General features: G+C 39.9%; 1 protein-coding gene and 1 long non-coding RNA gene across 4 annotated transcripts; both read right to left on the reverse strand.

Annotated features, from left to right (window-relative positions):
* Window positions 1-954: 954 nt before the first annotated feature.
* preb (prolactin regulatory element binding) lies at window positions 955-20957 on the reverse strand. 3 transcript variants are annotated; one of them, XM_008432801.2, is made up of 10 exons: window positions 20807-20934; window positions 19180-19346; window positions 10349-10544; window positions 6826-7076; window positions 6151-6231; window positions 5936-6063; window positions 5687-5860; window positions 1426-1498; window positions 1189-1348; window positions 955-1101 (listed from the first exon to the last, which is right to left on the reverse strand). In XM_008432801.2, exons 2-10 carry the CDS (start codon window positions 19312-19314, stop codon window positions 1013-1015), a joined length of 1287 nt encoding a protein of 428 aa, XP_008431023.1. In that variant the 5' UTR covers window positions 19315-19346; window positions 20807-20934; the 3' UTR covers window positions 955-1012. The 3 variants fall into 3 exon arrangements, with proteins under 3 accessions (XP_008431023.1, XP_008431022.1, XP_081473168.1); XM_008432800.2 differs by having other exon boundaries at window positions 20675-20867; XM_081617042.1 differs by lacking the exons at window positions 955-1101; window positions 1189-1348; window positions 1426-1498 and adding exons at window positions 3539-3645; window positions 4546-4651 and having other exon boundaries at window positions 20675-20957.
* Window positions 12661-19173, reverse strand: LOC145555331 (uncharacterized). Its single transcript, XR_014091488.1, has 2 exons — window positions 14189-19173; window positions 12661-14000 (listed from the first exon to the last, which is right to left on the reverse strand). It is a non-coding gene; the product is annotated as an uncharacterized LOC145555331 (long non-coding RNA).
* Window positions 20958-21980: the final 1023 nt, after the last annotated feature.

Consider the following 21980-nt stretch of genomic DNA (forward strand, 5'->3'; position numbering starts at 1 on the left):
CAACAACCTGATAAAGAAGGCTGGTTCAGTTCTGGTTCAGTTCTGGTTCAGTTCTGGTTCAGTTCTTCAGATTCAGTGCAGTACAGAGCGCTGCAGAAAATCTTTCCTGCCAACAGCCATCACCATCTTCAATAGCTCTTTGTGGAATCTAAATTAATGAGCTACAACATTTAATTTCCCATTGGGATTAATAAAGTATTTTTGAATTTTGAAAAATGCTTTTTAAATCAGGCTGATCGTAAAAAAAGAAGCTACTGCATGTTGAGAAAAGCCAACATATGTTTGAATACAATTTTCCAACCACTGGTCAGTCCAGGTTTCTAGGTTCTGCTCCTTTCATTTTCCCCACCTTGTGGTCAGCATTGCCCACAAAGCTCTTGTTGCGAATCAAACAATTAAAGATTTGAAAAATACTACAACAGCCAGGAGGATTGGAGGAAGATTTATATAGAAATAATTTTGTGCCTTTGATTGTTTTATTTAATCTTTAAAAAATAAAATACCAATATGGGGGTGACTGAAACACATATGACTGTATATCAACATATTTGTTTGATACTATCAATAATGTTATTAATAAAACTGTCTGCGGTCACATCAACTTAATTCAAAACTGCTATTTTCGGTACATACTAATTATTCAAAGACACAGTATATTTAGAACCAAACCTTAAAGTTATTACTTAATTTCTAAGTTGACCCATCTAAGATATTTCTCCTCTCAAAATCAAAATCTCTACAATATTCGACAATATTCGAAAAGTGGTTATTGTGTGTGTTCCTACAAAGATGTGGAAATAATTCCTTTACATACTAATTGTACATTTTCATGAACCCATTCATAAAGCCTGTTTTTCAGAGTAAAGTGAATCTGAACCATATTCACAGAACAAAAAATGTACTTAATAATATACAGTTGTTTGGGTTGAGCCTTATTGAAAACTGTTAAAAAAGTAATTGTAGGTGCTGACAATTTGTCAGAGGTTTATTAATCACAGATAATATGCATCATTTAGAGCAACACTGGAAAAAGGTACTGCAAAATTAAGAGCATTCCCACGATGATGAGCCCACAGAAGAAAAGCCAGGGAGGGATAGGCCCTAAGATAAATGGAAAAAAATAACAGCAAAACATGAGAGGCTCAGAGATGTGCATTTTAAATGAAAATATGAAAATGCCAGACTCACTTTCTTTGGTGACGGTATGTACTTGACATCGACTATCCACAGCTACACTCAGCATTGCTGCTTTGTTGTTCCCTTTGATATTTTGGCCTTTCATCAAGTTGGGCAGAAAGACTACATCCGTCACAACAATGCCATGTGACTCATGAACATAGTACAGCTTCTGCAAAAATGAACATACAAATAAACTTTTATGTATATACACTTTATATGTTTGGGTTAGTATGATGTTTATGTTACCTGTAGAGAAAAAGCAATATGAACTGCTACTGATCCAGTTACTGTTCCAAGGCCAAGAAACCTCCCAGAGTCACTGTTACAGATAAGTCAAAGATTACATTTTCCATCTGCCATCCTCAAATGCTTGATTGATCAACTTTCTATATGTACACACAAACACACATATATAAATCAGTGACGTGCAGTCAGGGGAGGCCATATTCTTCATCATGGAAGAATATTGTAATAAGACAATTTATATTATTTTCATTCTGTGTTTTGTACTACGAAGTATTTATTTTTCATTTAGTTTAACCAATTTTGATTATTTTTTCTTCAAAATTGCTGAATTTTAGCATTTTCCCATTCAAATGCAGACGAAGCGCAGCTGGTCAGGCAGCAGTGAGCTGAGCCTCACCTTGGATTGCGCAACCTCTAGCTGGCTGCCACTCGATGAGAGCATGTTCCTCCTGTCTGTACATCGTCAATAAAATGGTTAAAAAAAATTTATATATAAACTGATTTTCCATCATTTAGCTTATCTATATAATGTACAGTGTTTGTTGTCACCAACTGTGTGTGTAACGTGTTTCGTGTGCTGAGGAGCGATCAGAGAACAGATTTGAGGTGAGGCAGGCAGTTCTCTTGCCTCATGGCAGGGGGCGCTCATGAACCCAGACATTGTGACTCCACGTCTGCAGAGTAAGAGACATCAAGCTAGCCATAGACATAATACAAGAGTAGACCCCGCATTGGCTGCTCCGGCGCAGGAAATACGGCGGCCATCTTGGAGAGGTCGTCCCTCCTACTTTGTTCAACCAAAACAGCAGAAGATGCCTCAGCACTGAGGGGTATTGTTGTTCTGATCGATGGATTATTGATGTGAGGCTCCACAGACAACATTTCACAAGTAAGATGGACATATTATTATGTATATTTTGTGATTAGAATATTACTTTACTGTATTTATGTCCACCAGTGAGATACCAGCTAATATTAGCTACAGTGCTCGGTGTAATACGGGTTCAGCCGCTATGAAGGATAACTGAGATTCTGTAAATTAAAAAAAAAAAATCTCTAACATTGACTTAGATTATCTGACACAAGAGCCTATATTAGAAATGAAACAATGTAACATATATTATAAAACTTATATTATGTGTTATAACATTCACCAGCAAAGGTTACACAGGTGGTAAAGACTATTATTTATATGTAATTCTTTCACTCTGTCAAAAGTAAGATACATCCAAAATCTTCCGTTTTTGTTTTGAAGGTTTCATAAAGACACGATGTGAGGAAGAAGAGGGAGAATCTATAAAGAGAGACGGATTCACTGATGAATCTCACATCGGATTTTGGACTCAATCTCAGCTGCTGAATCACTGAAGATAGAACTCGTTGGCTGAAAACAGCCGACAGACAATATATATTAGGCTATACATGTTTATATGTACATACATATAAACATGTATCTAACATATTATTTATTTGTGTTTGTATATATAAATATGTATTGATATTACTAAATAATATATTAAATAAATTATAAATGGCTGTGTGGTTTGTAAAATCCTCATCATACATCAAAATCAGAATATTCTATTCCTATTCTATTGTTTTCCCCACTAAGCATATTTAAATACACTGAACTATGTACCAATACAATTAAAAAATACTTTAAAAATTCAATTGTTTATAAATGTAGCTTTGATAGATGTTTGGATATGGTTTCCAGTAACAGAAAAGCGTGTTAGGATCGATTAAATGCGCTGATAAGCAGGGCCGTGCAGAGACCACTAAAGGGGCAGGTGCTCAAAAAAAGGGCCCATCTAACCACCTTCTAGGACAGAATATTAACAGCCTCTCAGCTTTCAGAGTTTAATAAACAATGATAAATTACAAAAATGTGAGATATAATCAAAGCTAAGGAACATCTCCATATAGAGCGTAACACTATGCCTATGTAAGATATTTTATTAGTCGTTTCTTTCTGCAGGTCTGTTTTGTTATAGGAAAGTATTGCAATATTCAAACCCGCAATTTAGCAAGATATGTAAATCAGAGCTAGACCACCAGACATATTTTGTCTTTACAGAATTACACTAGTAAAATATAAACAAGGGCACAATGCAACCTTTTAGTGACTTTAATCTATAAAACAGAGCTGCTTGTTTGCTGCAGTGGAGATGAAGACGGTCCATTCAGGACAGCAGAGCTGCAGCAAACTTTAACATCGAACTGCAGAAAAAAGAGAAAAACAAAAGCAAAAATTGAATTGTTAATGCATGTCACCATGAGAAAAGCTACTGAGTTTTGCTTAAAAAAACTTTTTTAAAAATTAAAATCACAATTTTTTCACACAAGTGAAAAAATATTTGCAAAAAAAAACTTAATTGCGCTTGTCAGAAATCTTTTCTTGCTATTCTAAGTTTTTATTTGTGACTCAAAGTTTTGCTTGTGATTCTCACATGACGTTGTGGGCAAAATATTTCTGATGTGAGCAAATAAAAGTTTATGTTTGGCAAATAACCTTTTAAGTTCACGAGACAAAAATGAGTTATTTAATTTTTTTTTTAAAAAAGCTTTTTAACAAAACATTTTGTTTTCAAAAAAATAAATCATTACAATTCCAAAGGTTTTGATAACAATTTTATTTTACTTAACTGAGGTTATTTATTTTTTCATCAAATAATTGGGAAACACATTTTTAATTCATACTCTGCGAACCAGACCCTAAACTTAAAGTCTGGTTTGAGTTTTTTCCCCTTCATTAATGACACACTTTTATTACATTCATTATATCTATCATGGTAATTCAGGGTGAGTTATTTTTAATTCTAAATGAATATCCTTGTTGGACTTTTATTTAAGTGTTATTCTCCTTCAAGATACATTTACCTAACGCCAGAATAAATGAAATGTACATCATGCAGCAAAGGAAATTAGAAGATCAGACATATATCCATTATGGAGATGATCGGTTTTGGACGGGCGATGTGCCTCGTACACAGGGAAGAAGCTTTTAGTTATCTTGCTTTGCTAGCAAAGTCGTTAGCTAGCAGCTAGCTAATAGCACAACAACAGCCTGTCTGTATGATAAAAATAGTGAATCGGTAGATAAGAACAGTTTCTCCTCACCTGGCTGTCTCCTCCCACTCAGTAGTTCTTCAGAGAAAGAGAGACGCAGAGGCCTGTCAGTGTCTGTTGTATTTCATTACCTCTCTGCTTAAACCGCGACTCTAAGCTGAAGTAGAAACGATACTTCAACGTTTTCCATCATCTGACAAGCAGCAAGTCTACTCCACTTTATTCACCAAAAACCTTTTTTTTTTATAATTCACCAAAAACTGTTCTGAAATCTGGAACGTTCGCTACGTTGAGCTCCAGTTAGCCGCTTAATCTCACTGCGCCAGAGGCTACTGCATCATGAGTCACGGGCAAAAGGTCAAAGGTAACAAGGTGACCGGAGGGCTTATTATGTTGTACAAAAAAACCCCCCCAACAAAAAACAAAATAATTTTAGTACATGTTATTATGTGTCAAAAGAGGGCTTAGAAAATAATACAAAAAAAAAATAAAAATAAAAAAATTGACCAAAAGGGCACTTGGGGGCAAGGAGTAAAAGGGGCAGGTGCTCAAGCCCCCCCTCTGCACGTGCCTGCTGATACGTCATTGTGCCTGCCAGACACATAACGCTGAGTGGAGTGGTGTACCGCTCCAAGATGGCCGCCCTAAATCTAGTCAGCGACAATAGGCAAAAGCGGTCCATGAGGGTCTATTCTTATATTATGTCTATGGAGCAGTACAGTAAGTGGAGCTACACTTAACGAGCCTACGTGTAGCTTGGCCGATACAGAGAGCCAGAAAAAGGTGGTTTTGAGTTCAACGGGTTTTCCCTTTGCTGTGCAGCATAGCACTAAATTAATAATATCTATATTCCAAGTTTCATTAACGGAATTATTCTACCGTGGCCGCGATGCTATGGATGGCATGTGAAAGTATAGTCTTTTTGCCCTTCAATGTTGTCTGCATGCGCGAAATTTCCGTATGTAAACAATAACATGCAGGGGGTCTTATGATTTTGATTAATTCAGTGCCTCACCAGCCCTCACAGCACGTCAGATATATATCAAATATCACACACACACACACACGCACACACACACACACACACACACACACAATGCCTGTTACAAACACATCAGAATTAATTATGGTATTATTCCCCCCCCCAAAAAAAAATTCAATCTTCATCTTCTGGTTCTCCCAGTTCAATTACCTCACAGCCAGACAGGAGATAACTTCAGTACCACAGGGAGATGTTAACATAGGAAGTAAGATCTTGCCGTCCCACTTGGTGATATAGCATGGAGGAGGTTTTTTGTCTCGTTTATGAGGGATTTGGACTGTGTAAAGCCTTATGGCATCTTTCTCATCTTCACCATTTCCAAACCTAGAAAGACACAAAAACAACTTAGATGGACCTTTCAAGAGAAGAAACCCTTCTCCAACTTCCTTATTATCATACCTGCAGGCCATATATCGATAGGTCTTTTCAGCAATTTGAGGCGTAGTTTCAAGCCAGTTCAGACTTGTAACCAGTTGGTTGTCACTCCACACATTGCAGACAAAGTCTCGCCCCACAGTCACAAGTTGCTGCAAGAGGAAACACGAAACATAAAATGACTGAACATTTTTTATGAACATCCATTACATTCATATTAAGAGTAGTTGATAGTTCACCTTGCTTATTGTACTCATATCCAAGTCTTCGATCTCCTTTTCATGTGCTTTAAAGTCAAACTTTTTCTCAAGGGATGGAAACTTAAAAAAAAATCCAAAGTGACAAGGTCAAAACAAAAACCCACCACTACAAGGCATCTACAAGGTTTATACAGAAACCTGCTAAACATATTTAATGTTTATTATTAGTTACATTACTACCATTGTCAGTAAATGCATTACTTTTTTGTTGTGTCAGCAAAAGAAACTTGAAGATTTTTTTTTGTTTTGTTTTCTTCTTTATCTAAATAGTTTGAATTTGTCACTATTGCTAGATTGGACAATAAATAAATAAATAAATAAATAAATAAATAAATAAATAAATAAATAAATAAATAAATAAATAAATAAATAGAGATAAGCTGTTGTCTGACTTTCAAATGTTTCATATGATTCCATGACCTAAAAGGCAAGTTTTCAAAATGTTATTCTGGGCTAAATTAAGGGAAAAACTGGAAGATGGAAAAAAAAACATGATGGATATTAATGTAGTAAGTAGGAAGGACTAGTGAAATGTTATTCTTTAAAAAAAACAAAAAAATTTTTTTGTTTCTGATTACCTAGATTCGAAAACATAAAAATGTCAGCTGGCTAATGTGGGGATAATTTCACATTTAAAAACTGATCAAAGTTTACCTCCCAAACTCTGATGTATCCATCGGTGCCTCCAGTCAGCAGAAAGTTCATGTCAGGACTGAACCTAACAACTTTCTGAAGAGGGTCATGGGGGTTTAGGTCTGACAGCACTTCAGCTATATTGGTCACTGTGATCTGAACCGTCTCATTCCTAGTATCAGACTCATCTCCAGTAGTAGAACGGTTCTCAAGATTACCTTTGCCAGCTTTCCCAGATCTCCGTCTGGCATTGCTTAGTTCCAGGGTGTTACCTATAGCAGAAATAACACTCTTAACAACATAACACAAATAATCCAATATGATGTTTTGAAAATTTTGCAATGCCTGGAATCAAGGTGCGGTAATATACACTATACAGCCACAGCAGATTATACATATATGTACATATACACACACATACTCAATGGTCACTTTATTAGGTATACCTGTCCTACTGCTTATTAACACAAATGTTAAATCAGCCAATCAGAATGGCCAGACTGGTATGAGCTGATAGAACGGCAACAGTAACTCAAATAACTCAAATAACCAAAGGTAGGCATTAGAGCATCTCTGAACACACAACACGTTGACCCTTGAGGCAGCAGAAGACCACACCGGGTGCCACTACTGTCAGCTAAGAACAGGAAACTGAGGCTACAATTCACACAGACTCACCAAAATTAGACAATAGAGGATTGGAAAAATGTTGCCTGGTCTGATGAGTCTTGAGTTCTGCTGTGACATTCAGATGGTAGGGTCAGAGCTTGGTGTCAACAACATGAAAGAATGGATCCATCCTGCCTTGCATCAACGGTTCAGGATGGTGGTGGTGCAGTGGTGTGGGTATATTTTCCAGGCACACTTTGGGTCCATTAGTACCAATTGAGCATCATGTCAACACCACAACCTACCTGAGTATTGTTGCTGACCATGTCCATCCCTTTATGACCTCAGTGAACCCATCTTCTGATGGATACTTCCAGCAGGATAAGGCACCACCTCATAAAGAGTGAATCATCTCAGACTGGTTTCTTGAACACAACAATGAGTTCACTGAACTCGAATGGCCTCCATAGTGACCAGATCTCAATCCAGTAGAGAACCTTTGGGATGTGGTGGAACGGGAGATTCACATCCTGGATGTGCAGCTGACAAATCTGCAACAACTGTGTGATGCTATCATCTCAATATGAACCAGACTCTGAGGAATGTTTCCAGTACCTTGTTGGATCTCTGCCATGAAAGATGCTGAAGGCAAAAGGGGGTCCAACCATGACCCCCTTTTGTCATGGTTGGACCCCCATTGGAACGTTGGAACTATAACGCTCTGAGTGAATAGGTGTACCTAGGGGCAGTGCACCTTCCTAGGTACACCGCCCCAGGAAGGTGTACCTAATAAAGTGGCTGGTGAGTGGATATACATTTATTAGAAATTGCTTTGGGTTAATTTCAACTGCAATGGACACATAGTTGGAAAAGAGCAGGGAAAAGAGAGAAAAAAGTGGGGAAAAGGGAAAGAAGGAGAAGCCATCTGGATGAAAAAGAGAAACAAACAATTAAAAAAAAACATGAACCCTGTATGCGCTGGATTTTTACTTTAGAATGGCCAAGTCTCTGTTATTTCTCTGTCAATTTGATACAGTAGGGGTTTCCACACTAACCATATGTGTGTCCTCTGTCACTTTTATCAGCAGTTAAAACTGTTTAATCCGTTGTTAACATGTGGTAACCTGTTTTTCCGTGCCGCCTTTAAACACAACATGAGCGCTACGACGCTGGGTTTACACCTGTACGGCAGCGAAGGAGACCTGCTGCTGCTGGGCGGAGCTGCACAGGTGTGTTAGAATCATGGCAGCAAAACGCAAAGAACTTTTCACAGTTTCCCCCCCAAACTAACAGACTGTTTAGTGAAGCTGCTTGATGCAGGTAAAGTTAGCTAAAAGATGACTAGCTAGAAACAGTTTGGGAACCACTGATGTAAGGGAAATGACGTGAAAGAAGCACAAAGTTTCCAACCTAATAATAAAGAAACATTGATCTAAAAACATTTGTACTTTCAGTTCTACTCTGTTGTGGAAATAAACGCAAATCTTCTATGAAAACATAAAAAACTGCTGAAAAACTGCATTTATATTGTATCTTTGTTTAAAAACATTAATAGGTTCTTGATCAATTTAGCCAGCATTATTAAGGAGTAAGGAGATCAAGGTTTCAAGAGAGATGGAAAAAAGGAAAAGAGAATCCCAAAGACCTGCAGGAGAAACTGTTTAGTTTGATGAAGCCAAATATGACGATCCCCTCCTCAAAAACACATCGTTCAACCACACAGCTATTTGTAGGGGGTGGGGAGTAGGAAATGTTTTGAAACTGGGCGCAGGACAAAAAGTTTGGGAACTACTGGCATACAAGTATCTACTTCTTGCTTGTTGGTCCTTGGTCAGTGTTCATAGTTGAGCGTCAGGGCTTTGCCTCAATTGCTATGTTTAATGGTGCAGATGGTAGTTTCTGACATGAGCAACATGGGTAAACACCCAGGGCGTTATCCTTTTAGGGATGGCACGAGACCACCGCAGACAAAACTCTTTGTTCTGCTTTGTACAGAGATGAAAGCAATGCAGAACAAAGAGTTTGTTAAATTTAATATTTGTTAAATTTATTAAGTATTTAATATCTATGTGTTCTTATGGGAACGTGGATCTTTCAGATCAATTTGAGAAGTAATTTTGATGATATTTTACATCTTATTGTGTCATGTAGCACGGGACGCTGGTCTTGGTCTTGACTCGGTCTCGACTTCCCTCGGTCTTGGTCTTGACTTGGTCTCGGACCCTAAAAGTCTTGGTCTTGTCTCGGTCTTGGGTTAGGTGGTCTTGAACACAACACTGGCGCCAGATGACCTGGCCTCCACAGTCACCGGACCTGAACCCAATCGAGATGGTTTGGGGTGAGCTGGACCGCAGAGTGAAACCAAAAGGGCCAACAAGCGCTAAGCATCTCTGGGAACTCCTTCAAGACTGTTGGAAGACCATTTCAGCTGACGACCTCTAGAAGCTCATCAACAGAATGCCAAGAGTGTGTAAAGCAGTAATCAAAGCAAAAGGTGGCTACTTTGAAGAACCTAGAATATGACATGTTTTCAGTTGTATCACACATTTTTGTTAAGTATATAATTCCACATGTGTTAATCCATAGTTTTGATGCCTTCAGTGTGAATCTACAATTTTCATAGTCATGAAAATGAAGAAAACTCTTTGAATGAAAAGGTGTGTCCAAACTTTTAGTCTGTACTGTATGGAGGCTTATAATTTTTGAGCCCTGACAGCAGATGTGTGGTCTATTAAAAACTAATCAAGGAAAAGCAACACACACAAAAAACAACCAAAAGTAAATTAAAAAAATTAATTCTGCATCACAATCAAAAGTTTAATCGGTAATTCCACCTCTGACTCCAAATGGGAAAGATAACAACCCTTTAGTTCAAAGTATGTTTTAACTGTCTTTTTAAAACAGCAAGTAATCTTCAGAAAGATGTAAACCATACCATCTCTATGCGTAGCATTTTCTTCTTTCTGTAGGCAGAGTTTAAACCTCATGAGGCTGCATGTGCCATCCTGTCCAGCAGCAATCACACCATCACCAACAGCCATGTTTATAGTGGCGCGTGTGTCCGTGTCATGAGAGTGAAGAAGACTGGAGCTGTACTGATTTTTTCCAACCATCTGCACATCCAGGAAATGCTGAAAGACAAGTTTGCTACTGATGAAATCACATTTGTATTCTGTCATTAGGTGTCTGTGCAAATTTGCGCCACAATTTAAAAAAGTTATATTAAAATGAATGAGAATTTCTTTACTAGAAATAAAACTAGAGATTAGTACTATTAAAATGTACAAATAAAACAGACTGAACTTATAGTGAACTTTCAGACATTTTCTTAAAGTATGTTGAGATGACCTGTTGTGAACTGGCACTATCCATTCATCCATCCATTTTCTTCCGCTTATCCGGGGTCAGGTCGCGGGGGCAGCAGCTTCAGAAGGGAGGCCCAGACTTCCCTCTCCCCAGCCACTTCTTCCACCTCCTCCGGGGGAACCCCAAGTCGTTCCCAGGCCAGCTGAGAGACATAGTCCCTCCAGCGTGTCGTGGGTCTTCCTCGGGGCCTCCTCCCGGTGGGACGTTCCCGACACACCTCACCAGGGAGGCGTCCAGGAGGCATCCTGACCAGATGCCCGAGCCACCTCAACTGGCTCCTCTCGACATGGAGGAGCAGCGGCTCTACTCTGAGTCCCTCCCGGATCACCGAGCTTCTCACCCTATCTCTAAGGGAGAGCCCAGCCACCCTGCGGAGGAAACCCATTTCGGCCGCTTGTACCCGTGATCTCGTTCTTTTGATCATGACCCAAAGCTCATGACCATAGATGAGGGTGGGAACGTACATTGACCGGTAAATCAAGAGCTTTGCTTTTTGACTCAGCTCTCTTCACCACGACGGACCGGTACAGCGCCCGCTTCACGGCAGACTCTGCCCCAATCCGCCTATCGATCTCCCGTTCCCTTCTTCCCTCATTCGTGAACAAGATCCCCAGATACTTAAACTCCTCCACTTGAGGCAGGACGACCCCCCTGACCCGGAGAAAGCACTCTACTCTTTTCCGGCTCAAGACCATGGCCTCAGATTTGAAGGCACTGAGCCTCATCCCGGCCGCTTCACACTCGACTGCGAACCGCTCCAGTGAGAGCTGCAGATCACGTTCCGATGAAGCCAACAGGACCACATCATCCGCAAAAAGCAGAGATGCGATCCTAAGGCCACCAAAACGGATCCACTCAACACCTCGGTTGCGCCTAGAAATTCTGTCCATGAAGGTAATAGAGCTTTGGAGCTGACGTCACTGCGTATTACGTTTATGTCGCTCAGCGCCATCTTTGGGGTCCACAGACCAAAACAAACTATTCAGAACACCGGTGTTTTTATTGTGTTACCGACCGCAGTGAAGTTGTTTTCAAGTTGAATACTGGATATTGCGAGCTCCGCGGAGTAAGCGGCGTTCAGCTCAAGGTTGGTCCGATTTATGAACGCTAATTTCGGCCAGCTGTTCTTTACTGGTCCCTCCTCAAGCGCTCGTTGGTTCACATAGGAACCATCAATTTTCCGAACCAAACACTCCTGTAAATAAATGCCTTGTCTTGTGACCAACTGATACAAAAAAGTGGTAATTAATCCTGTTACATGAGGCACACTATCCTCTATTAAAATTTTAAGCCATATTCAATAATTTTAATAATTTTAACATTAAATGTTTTCTTCAATAGCTTCCAAATCGTGTGCCCCATTACTTCAAAATCTATGGGAAATAGTTCTACTAGACTGTATAGATGAGGCACACTCATCTTTATTACATTTTAACACTATGTATATATATTTCTTTTTTTTTAGCAATTTCTGTAGTCAAAATTTAGTATTTTTCTTCAATAGTTTCTAGGTCATGTCAGCTATTAATTCAAAATTCGTGTGAAATTATTCTACTATATAGATTAGGCCTATTTTTATTCCATTTTGACCCCCTTTTTAAAAAAAATTTTTTTTTTTTTTAATGTTCATTAAATGTATTACCTCAGATGATCAACACATTTGTTACCCGTAATGTTCAATTACATAAAATTCTAGGACAGGATCTATTACATGTTCACTTACCTGAAATATGTTAAATACAATAAATATTTAAAGTGTGATCTATGTCATAGAATTTGTCACCTTTATTGTTTAATTACACGTGAAATGTTTAAGATGGGCTCTTTCATCTGGTTTGTGTCATGATGTGGCGGTGGACACAAATGCAGCAGGCAGTAGACTTACTTTATGAAGATGTTATTTTTAATGAACAGAATAAACTAAATAAATCCAAAATCCAGGGAAAACAAGGAAATCCAAAACACAATGAAACAGGAGACACGAGGGATAACAAAGGTAACAACTGGCAACATGGTGAGCAGGATAACAAGACGGACTGGTGAGTTGTGACTGAAAAAGAGGAGCTTAAGTACTGGGAGGTAGTAATTTGGAACATGGCCTGGCTAGATGAGAAGAGTGACAGCAGGTGAGAGTAATTTGGCACAGGAGCTGCTGAGGGCTGGGGAGAAGGTGGCACAGGGAAACTAAGGAGATCTGCTGGGACACAAACGGGAGGAAACAGAGAACTGAAAAATACTTCTAATACAAAAGACACTAAGAGTAAAGAAAACCTGATGAACTAGGAGAGAAAGATATGAGGGAAACCAGAACTAAATAGAAACAAGGCTGATCTAACAATAAGAACTAAGGAACACAGAGCTAGAGAAGCTAGAAGATCTAAACAAAGAAATAACCCAACTAGAATTACTAAAGTTAGATACAGACTCAGACATGGAAGAATAACTGAACCTATGGTGATCAAATTAAGAAATAAACATTACTAGAAACCCTACAGGGAGGCTGAAATAAGAAATAAATAGAATTAAACTATAGTCATTAAAGAAGGAAAAGCAATAATATTATTCTAACTACACTAAATACCTCTAATAATATCAAAAGGTCCATGAAGGGCTAAACTAAAGTGAATTAAAACATGAAGCTAAATAAAATGAAAAGCAAAACAAACCCAAAAACCCAGTGACCTGACAGATGTCTGATTTGATAATTGTTTACTTTAATCACATAAAATATTTATTTAAAAATATAATCTTTCATGTTTATTACCTGAAATACTTTAAATATCAATTTTTTTACTTAAAACGTGATTTATTTCTTCACCTGTTTACATGCAACTTGAAGTGCTTGAATCAAACAATTCATGAATGCTTAATACATTAAATTATTAAATGAGAGAAAACAGCCACTTCCAACTGTATTTCAACACAAATGGTTCCTGTTCCTGTTCAGAGTCTGCAGCCTTGCTGATCTTCTCTCGTGGGATTTCTTCCTCAGCCTCTCCAACCTGCTCCTCTTCTATTGCCTCCGCTACTGTGTTTTCATTATTTATCTCTTCTGAAGTAAATAATGAAAACAGTCTCAGTAACTTGTTGATCCACCATGGTCTTGCTGTATCGCCTCTTTAATTGATGCCCATGTTGGTCCGATGTTGTGGAGTTTGCCTCGATATTCAGCGCTGGACCCCAGTCAGGATGGAGCTCATCCATTTCATACGTTGGTTTGCCTTCAAGAGGACATATCAGAACACATCAGTATTAATGCTGTAAATTTGATAACACTAGTAAAATAGTTTACTTCACAATAATGTAATAACCCCGATGTCCACTGACAAAACTCGGACTATGCTACATAAACAAAATCATAGCAAAAAAAATATGACCCAACACCAACGAAGCAAATGTAGACACTCACCAGAATGGAAATGTCTGGAGCAAACTTGTAGGTATCTGTGGATGTTGGAGTACATAACATCAGCGTCTCACCGCTGATACCAGGACATTTGTCTTCTTTTCATTAGCTCCGATAGCTTAGCCTCCTCGCGTTGCTTCCAAGCAGGAAAATAGTGAAACGAAAGTCCGTTTTTCATCTTTTTACCGTTTCAGTCGTGTGATCGGACATTACAGACAATAACGCAGCAAGTTTGTACCATGGCTAAATTATTTTAAGTAACTTGGATTAAAAAAATTTGCGAGACTGTTGTTTATGTCGGTTATGTTCAACAGAGAGGACCCCAAAGATGGCGCTGATGTCCCTCCCTCTACAGCAGTGACGTCACGCTCCGAAGCTCTATGAACAGAATCGGTGACAAAGGGCAGCCTTGGCGGAGCCCAACTTACTGCCGGCAATGCGGACCAGACTCTGACACCGGTCATACAGGGACCTGACAGCCCGTATCAAAGGGCCCGGTACCCCATACTCCCGGAGAACCCCCCACAAAGCCCCTCTGGGGACACGGTCGAACGCCTTCTCCAAGTCCACAAAACACATGTAGACTGGTTGGGCGAACTCCCATGCACCCTCCAGCACTGGCACTAAATAAATTAATTGATTTAAGCTGATCTTGTCAGCCATTCAAAGCAATTTCCACACAATCAACCTATTCACACACAAATTAATGTTAATATAATACTTCTTAGTACAAAACCTTTTTTGGTGCCATACATTTAGTGTCAGGGAATGGTGCTGGATAAAGTTGGACCTAGATGCAGAAGCTTGAGGCATGATATAACCTAACCAGCAGAGTGCAGTAGAACTGCAAAAATAGTGAGAACAAGGACCCAGTCCTCCTTTTTGACAGTCCTTTCCACAAATTACCTCCCTTTGTTGATAAATATTGTGAAAGTGATCCTCTCCATGGGCTGCCACCTTATCACAGTGGAGGGGTTTGAGTGCCCCAATGATCCTAGGAGCTATGCTGTCTGAGGCTTTATGCCCCTGATAGGGTCACCCAAGGGAGACAGGTGACCCCTTGGGTGACCTGTCTCCCTTGGACTAGGGACTAGGACCAAGCCTAGTCCTTGGTCCTAGGTCCAAGGACTAGGACCAAGCCTAGTCCTTGGTCCTAGGTGAAGAACCACCTAGGACCTGCGCAACCCGAAGTCCCCTTATGATGCAATAACAATAGTTCTAGTTTTCCCTTGCCCGAATGCGGGTCACCGGGGCCCCACCCTGGAGCCAGGCCTGGAGTTGGGGCACGATGGCAAGTGCATGGTGGCCAGGCTCTTACCTATGGAGCCTGGCTGGGCTTAGCCCGAGGAGGAGACATGGGTCCCACTGCCCATGGGCCCACCACCTGTGAGAGAGGCCAAAGGGGTTAGGTGCAGTGTGGGATGGGTGACGGCTGAGGAAGGGGACCCTGGTGGTCTGATCCTTGGCTGCAGAAGCTCTTGGGACGTGGAATGTCACCTCTCTGGTGGGGAAGGAGCCGGAGCTAGTGTGTGAGGCTGAGAGGTTCTGGCTAGAAATAGTCGGCCTCACCTCGACACATGGCTCTGGGTCTGGAACCAGTCTCCTTGAGAGGGGCTGGACGTACTTCCACTCTGGAGTTGCCCACGGTGAGAGGCGCCGGGCTGGGGTGGGCATACTTGTTGCCCCCCATCTCAGTGCCTGTACGTTGGGGTTTGCCCCGGTGAACAAGAGGGTAGCCTCCCTCAGCCTATGGGTGGGGGTACGGGTTCTGACTGTTTGTGGGCCGAACAACAGTTTAGATTACCCACCCTTCTTGGAGTCCTTGGTACTGGAGTTCTTGGCCCCTCCCTTGTTCTGCTGGGGGACTTCAACGCTCACGTGGGCAATGACAGTGAGACCTGGAGAGGTGTGGTTGGGAGGAACGACCCCCCGATCTGAATTCGAATGGTGTTCTGTTGTTGGACTTCTGTGCTTGTCATGATTTGTCCATAACAAACAACATGTTCAGGCATAAGGGTGTCCATATGTGCAGTTGGCACCAGGACACCGTAGGCCGCAGTTCGATGATTGACTTTATCATCGTTTCGTCGGATCTGCGGCGGCATGTCTTGGATACTCGGGTGAAGAGAGGTGAGGAGCTGGTGGTGAGCTGGCTCCAGTGGTGGGGGAGGATGCTGGTCAGATCTGGCAGGCCCAAACATGTTGTGAGGGTCTGCTAGGAATGTCTGGCGGAGTCTCCTGTGAGACGGAGCTTTAACTCCCATCTCCGGCAGAACTTTGAACATGTTTCTGGGGATGTAAGGGACATTGAGTCTGAGTGGACCATGTTCCATGTCTCCATTGTCAAGGCAGCTTATCGGAGTTGTGGCCGCAAGGTTATTGGTGCCTGTCGCGGCAGCAACCCTCAAACCCGTTGGTGGACACCTTTGGTGAGGGATGCTGTCAGGCTGAAGAAGGAGTCCTATCGGGCCTTTTTGGCCTGTGGGACTCCAGAAGCAGCTGATGGGTACTGGCGGTCGAAGTGGTATGCAGTTCGGGTTGTTGCTGAGGCAAAAACTTGGGCGTGGGAGGAGTCTGGGGAGGCCATGGAGAAAGTCTTACCTGAAGTGGAGGAGTTTAAGTATCTTGGGATCTTGTTCACGAATGAGGGAAGAAGGGAGCGGGAGATTGACAGACGGATTGGCGAAGCGTCTGCAGTGAAACGGGCGGTGTTACCGGTCCAGCGTGGTAAAGAGAGAGCCAAGTCAAAAAGCCAAGCTCTCGATTTACCGGTCGATCTACGTTCCTACCCTCATCTATGGCCATGAGCTTTGGGTCATGACCGAAAGAACGAGGTCGCGGATACAAGCAGCTGAAATGGGTTTTCTCCATAGGGTGTCTGGGCTCTCCCTTAGAAATAGGGTGAGAAGTTCGGTCATCCGGGAGGGACTCAGAGTAGAGCCACTGCTCCTTCATGTCGAAAGGAGCCAGTTGAGGCTCGGGCATCTGGTCAGGATGCCTCCTGGACGCCTCCCTGGTCAGGTGTTCCAGGCACGTCCCACCGGAGGAAGGCCCTTGGGATGACCTAGGACCCCCTGGAGGGACTACTTTTCTCAGTCGGCCTGAGAACTCCTTGGGATTCCCCCGGAAGAGCTGGAACAAGTGGGTGGGGAGAGGAAAGTCTGGGCCTCCCTTCTGAAGCTGCCACCCCCGCAACCCGACCCCGGATAAGCGGCAGAAAATGGATGGATGGATGGATGGATGGGTGGGTGGGTGGGTGGATGGATGGAGTGTGCGGCTTTATACTGAATTTCCCACACTCTTTGAAGACAGCATTGCCAAAAGTAGTATAACGTGCAGGTGGTGGAATTTTTCTAAGTTATCACTTCAAGCTTGCAGTAGTCGTCAGTCTAGGAGGAGAGATTTTAGGTGATAGATGGGAGCTGAATCATTTAGGACTAAAATCTGTTTCCCTGGTAGCGGTTTTCCTCAGCAGGTCTCTGAACTTCTATTGGCTGTATTATTTCACGTTGGTGCACTTTGCATCGCATCCAAGCTCAGAGGAGTGTGGCGCAGAGTGTAGCAGAACGAGCCACTGCTGCTGTGCACATCAGAAACAAGTGAACATTATGACAGAATTTGTGCTGTTGGTTCTGGAAAACAAAACCGGTCCTCAGTGGAAGTTTCTGGGATGGGCATCGGAAGGGTGGTTTGCCCAGGGTGCCAAACAGGTCAGGACCACTTCTGCTGGTCCTGATCACATTAACACAATCAATGCTTTGTGCACTGCTGTGATGCACAGAGTGGCTTGTTAATGGATTTGAGATATGGAGCAATGTTTTTCAACCACAGAAAAAAACGAAACAACAGTGAGAAAAAAACTGAATAAAACAGAGACTCCTTTGAGAGTATAAACTCATAATATTTATTATTGTGTATCAGACCTGCTGTGTTTAACCTTTATTAATTATCCAGTATATAGTGAAAAGAATATTAATGAGAATTAAAATAAATTACTGCAGGAGGTAGAATTTAATTTAATTTTTCTGTGGGATCAATAAAGTATTTCTGAATTCAAAACTTGAAAATAAAACTGAAAATTAATAGCTACTTTGACCTGATATCTCAATTTAGACATTGTAAATAGAAGTTAAGACTCACAACAATTAACACCAATGTATTGTTCTAGCTGAGTAGTGTTGAGAAACTTCAGTCTTCATCTAAAGCAGCTTTTTCAAGCTGAGTATTATTTACCCAATTTAAAAATACTGAAGGACCACCTAACTTGTAATCGCCCTCGCAACATCTTAATATATACAACCTGAAATGAAAATATTAGTCTCTTACTTCACTGTCTTTGTTTCTCCGAATATGAAAGGTGGCGTTGTTTTGTGAATGTGACTAGCCACAATAAAAACCATGATCAAGTCTGCTTGGACATTTTGAGTTACAGATTCTGAAAGTATGAATTCTAAACTTTTCCAGTGATAAAAAACATATGGAAATCAAAAAATGTTTTTACTAGTGTTCTGTGCACTAATAACATTTAAGGGATATTTCTAATTTAGAAGCATAATAAACGAAAAATAGACTTGAGTTACCTTGGCAAAAACAAACATTTTCTTTCAGCCATTTTATTTAGCCCAATATAAATAACTTTATATTTTAGGTGTTAAGATGCAGTTGGTCAGCATAGGCGCACCTCTGTGCACCACCTGTTGCCCATCATATCGCATTCACTGGACCTACAACTACATGCATGTGGCATGCTGTGTACTGTATAGTAGTGTTCAAAAGCAAAAGTTCTGGACCTCACCCTGAGAAACTTTAGACTAGTATCTTCTGGTTTTCTTTTTATTGACCTGGTCTTAAACCGTTTATCCATTATTATTTTTAAGTACAATCCTTTGGTAAGCTAACTGTAGCGTTGCAAGGGAAATTAACACTTGTTTACATGCAGTACATCGCAGCCCACACTTTGAGACAGACTGATCTAAACAATCATCATTACTTACTACAGCATTTTTTATTCCTGTCTTTGAGGGACCCCCTCCTCCAGCTGTTATCACAAGCCCTGTAGTGGCATCCACTTTGACGGTGTACAGTGGAAATGGGGCTCTATACAGATCCAGCACCTTCTTCTTCCCCATAGTTTATCACAGACGTCCTTATTCAACCACACCTGTTGAAAACAAAGCATTAAGCTTGTCTGAAATGCATACAGTGACACAAATAAACACAAGATAGTTGTTACAACATTAAAATTTCAAGATTGATGCGACCCTAAGAGAAAAACTAGACAATTTTGGTCATAGTGGAAAATGTCTTTGAAAGAACAGAATGTTTTCAAGTTAACTGAAAAAAATAAGATTAATTAATATGACAAAAGTTCCTTTATTTGTGCAAAACCAACCAGTAGGGGACACTTTAGCCATCGTATAGACATAAATACATAATTAGAGAGTTATTTTTTACGATTTGGCCAAACAGTAGACAGGGTAACACTTAAAACACTGAGCAGAAATGTTAATATCATTTTGCAATCCTTTTTATTTAATTATAACTGCTTAACTTTAATATGTCACTGTGTGTTTCTATTTGCCTGTCAATTTGCTGTCAATCGACTAAAATAAATTGTGTTTCAACATATTATTTACGGCATAATCAATATGGTCCATGCAAATGAATTCAGCAGCAATTCTGTACATTTCTTTTTTTCTTTTGTAAGCTTGCAAAATATTTTCTTTAGTTGTTAACTGCAGTAGTAATACAATTTTAAAGCAAAATTAAAACAGGTTTCACAGTATAAAACAAATATTATACAGCTGATTTAAATTATACACCAACCCTAACCCACCGAACATATTTTGATAAAAATAAAAAACCAACCTAACACTGCGAAATATTACAAATTGAGGTCAGGGACGGACAAAGAATAATAAACAAAAAATGTAACAAGGTTAAAGGAGAGGGCTGAACAATTAACAAGCAGGTACGTTAACTTTATACGTAGCGAAACATATTCACTGCAATTATGACAATATATCTGTTGTATATAAAAACGATGCATCGGGGGTCGTTGAGTTTACACTTTAATGTTCATTTTCTATGGAAAAGATGGCGAACAAACTGATTCAGTAAGCACTTCCATTTCGTACCTAGAACGACATTTCGCACTCGCATATTTAAACCCTGGTGTATGAATTTATTTTTCGTTTGCAATAAGAATGCGTAAACCTTAGGTAGAAGTTAATTTATTAATGTAATTGCATATTGTCCGAAAACTTTTTATTACACTCCTCCTAAATGTAATGGCTCTACTTCCCAATAAGAACACCAACATGACGAAACCCTTTTATGTGTAGCATCATTAACGCTACAGGATCGGAGTCTGTCACAAAAACTCGTCAGTCTGTTTCACTGGTATGTCTGTCTGGCAAAGCAGTAATATATCAGAATTACAACTTTCTGCACGGCACCCATCTTGTCACGGAATCTTAAGTTCCATACCTTTGCAGTTTTTCCAGTTTATCTTGAGTAGCGTTTTGTTAAAAACCTTTGCAATAAACCGAACGAATTCATTTTTGAATAATTAATAAGAGTACACTTTGATACTTGCTAAAGCTACACTTTCCAACCTACACGTCAACAAGAAGTTCTTCTTCCTTCTTTTTCTTCTTCTGTTCTTCTTCTTCTTCTTCTTTTAGGTTTTAACGGCAGCTTGCATCCATTTATGTTGCACTACTGCCCTCTATTGACTCCTACCAACTACCCCTCAAATTCTCTTAAAGATCCCAGTGTTTTTTAAAAAACGAAAAATCTTCTTTTTCCCCTCAATACTATTCAATTTGTCGATCACCTTCTCAAATACCAATTCCCTACTAACACCTAGTTCCGTTTTTAATAATCTTCTTTGGCTTTCATACTTTCTACATTTGATCAAAACATGTTCCACTGATTCTACATCACCACACCATCTACATAAACCAGTAAGGTGTTTCCCCATCTTAAAAAGAGTTCCATTTAGGAAACTATGCCCGGTTCTTATTCCATTTATAATTATCTCCTCCCTCCTGTTTATTCCTCTTATCCTTTCTACATCGATTGTATTTTGTATCCTAAATAAATGTCTACCATTTATTTCATTTACCCACATAGCTTCCCATATCTTTTTGCTTTCTTTCCAAATTATACTTTTACCTTCAGATTTAGATAACTTTATTTGCATATCAATATCATCTTTTTTAATCGCCTCCTTAGCCAGCCTGTCTGCTCTTTCATTCCCTATAACACCTACATGAGCAGGAGTCCAGAATAATATAACATTTTTATTTTATTCACATATCCTATGATGAACTGCCATAATCTCATATAGAATATTTTGATGATTTTTTGTACGTCCCTTTCCGATACTCATCAATGCAGATAGAGAATCACTACAAACTATTATTTTATTCCTATTAGTTTCCTCCACCCATTCTAAAGCTACTAAAATAGCACACAATTCCACTGCGAATACACTCAAATAATCAGATGTTCTTTTTGAAATATTAATCTTTAATTCAGGAATCACTACAGCTATACTGGTTGCTTCACTTTTAGGGTCTTTCGACCCATCAGTATATATTTGCAAGTAATCATTATATTTATTCTGCATTTGATTATAAAATTCTTGGCAAATATCTAGTGTGTTCCTTTTCTTAACATGTGTTAGTGTTCTGTCTACATTGATATATTTCCAAGTCCATGTAGGTCTCAAAGGCCACAATACAGTTGGACTAAATTCCTTATAATATACATTAAAAATTTTCGCTCT

This window comes from Poecilia reticulata, chromosome 16 (assembly GCF_904066995.2).
Source record: "Poecilia reticulata chromosome 16, P_reticulata-male-v2, whole genome shotgun sequence".
Lineage (NCBI taxonomy): Eukaryota > Metazoa > Chordata > Actinopteri > Cyprinodontiformes > Poeciliidae > Poecilia > Poecilia reticulata.

Bases quoted from the DNA above. Each gene is read 5' to 3' on its own strand.
- preb (XM_008432801.2), bottom strand. From the start codon at position 19,314: ATGGGGAAGAAGAAGGTGCTGGATCTGTATAGAGCCCCATTTCCACTG. The intron at 6,232-6,825 runs GTAAACTTTGAT...TTTTTTTTTAAG, and splicing joins GATACATCAGAGTTTGGGAG to TTTCCATCCCTTGAGAAAAA. The intron at 6,064-6,150 runs GTGAACTATCAA...TTCCTCTTGCAG, and splicing joins ATATGAGTACAATAAGCAAG to CAACTTGTGACTGTGGGGCG.